The 1,778-nt window shown below is 40.6% G+C and overlaps 1 protein-coding gene across 1 annotated transcript; it reads right to left on the reverse strand.

Moving 5' to 3' along the window:
• Positions 1-104: 104 nt before the first annotated feature.
• LOC108356268 (nucleolar protein 58-like) lies at positions 105-937 on the reverse strand (the record flags this gene model as incomplete). Its single annotated transcript, XM_017607387.1, has 1 exon — positions 105-937. A coding segment is annotated over exon 1 (833 nt), but the record flags the coding sequence as incomplete, so codon positions are not given.
• Positions 938-1,778: the final 841 nt, after the last annotated feature.

The following is a 1,778-nucleotide window of genomic DNA, read 5'->3' on the forward strand; positions in this document are numbered from 1 at the left end:
CTTCTCGTATGCCGCGCACATCAACACTTCTGGCATGTGCTCGTCGTTCTTCACGCCTATCAACAATTCTTGTAGCAACCATTCGTTCTTTGCTATCATCAAACCTCTGACCTATTTCACGTTCATCCTCACTTGCATGAACGAGTGTGGTAAGATCTCCTTGGTCCTCACGGGTTTGAGCGCGTGCGCTAACGTCGCGTTGTTCGTCTTTTCGTTCTTCTCGCCCATGTTCTCGTCGTTTCTCACGATGATCGGTAGCAGCTGATCGTTCTTCGCGTTCTCCAAATCGCTTAACTAGTTCTCTTTGGTCCTCCCGGCTTTCATCTACATGTCCTGTCCTCTCATCAGTATTTCTATTATGAGCTCGTTGTTCCTCACTATCATCAAAAACCCTGTTAGAAGCAAATCGTTCTACGCGATCTTCAAATCGCCGAACTAATTCGCGTCGGTTCTCACGAGTGTCTGCGCGTTCGGTAGCATCTCGTCGTCCATGTTCTTGTATTTCACGCTTATCATCACTCCTCACAATTACTCGCCGCTCATCGTTATTATAGCGCCTGTCAGCAGTGATTCGTTCTTCGCGCTCATTTAACTGATTGTTTTGACCCTGTTGACCGTCATTACTTTTGTCTGAACTGCGCTGTTCCACATGCTCGTTGCCAAGTTTGATGGTACTTACAATGTGTTGTTGCTGATTATCAGATTTGATTGGGCGATATGTCCTTAGTGTGGCATCAAAGTCTGTATTAGTAGATTTCCTGTAAGACGCGTTTTCTCGCAACCAGTTTACATCACCGTTTGAGTATCGATCACTTTCACCTTCGAAACGTTCATAACAATATTCACGGTCGCAAGTGCGAGGCTCAATTCGAGCCAAACTGTTGACTACAAGTAGGTAAATGACAGTTGCCTTCAACTGCCAATACCCAAATCCCATCTTATCGTTTCGCTTTGCTTATTCTTTGCTTATCCTTTTATGTTAGAGTTATAATATTTATATACCGGGGTTTTTTTTAAATGCAGTTTGGTGCACTTGGAATATGTCCTTGTCGGGCTATTCGCTCTGACTTGACTGACCTCCTGAGGGCATTTTTACCGCTTTTATACAAATCGTTAGCCTGCAAAGCCGACACCATTTGCGATTTCGTAGTCAAAGAAGTTCTCCGATTTCTTCCTTCTCAGTGAACTTCAATTTAGCGCTGATTGATTGAATTTTCTTATCGCACATGTGCACCAATGCACTTCAGAGAATAATGTGTATGCATGTGTGTATGTGCGTTTTTGTGTTGTTGTGGTTTTTTGTAATGCTGTATAGAAAATATTAAATATCTTGTTTTATGAATGAACATTTGCAAATCCTTGGCAATGACGTCAATGAAAAGCCTGCTTTGATGGCCAAGGACCTTTGCGTTGTGGAAACAAAAATCGCTGTACACAGTAAATATATTTAAAACGAATCACTGTCAAACTTAAGACTGGACACAATGTACGAAAAAGGCTTTATTTGAATCTTAGAAAAATTTTCTAAAATAAGAATACCTTGTTTATATGATTATTGGATCCTTTTGGACCTTGAGACAAAATACATGTACATTAGGGTGATCCGAAAGTCCAATGCGAGAAAAGTAAAATCGGAATTTTTATGCTCGCGCCCTCTAGCCTTGTTCTATATAATAAAAAAAATATATATATACCCCCTGTTTTTTTTCATTCAAAAAATGTTTAGAGGTCACTCAAAGTTGCCCGTGCTTTTTATATGGGAAAAACTATTTTTCGTA

Source organism: Rhagoletis zephyria, unplaced genomic scaffold (genome assembly GCF_001687245.7).
Source record: "Rhagoletis zephyria isolate East Lansing unplaced genomic scaffold, Rhagoletis_zephyria_1.1 Rzeph_scaffold_56228, whole genome shotgun sequence".
In the NCBI taxonomy this organism is placed as follows: Eukaryota; Metazoa; Arthropoda; class Insecta; order Diptera; family Tephritidae; genus Rhagoletis; species Rhagoletis zephyria.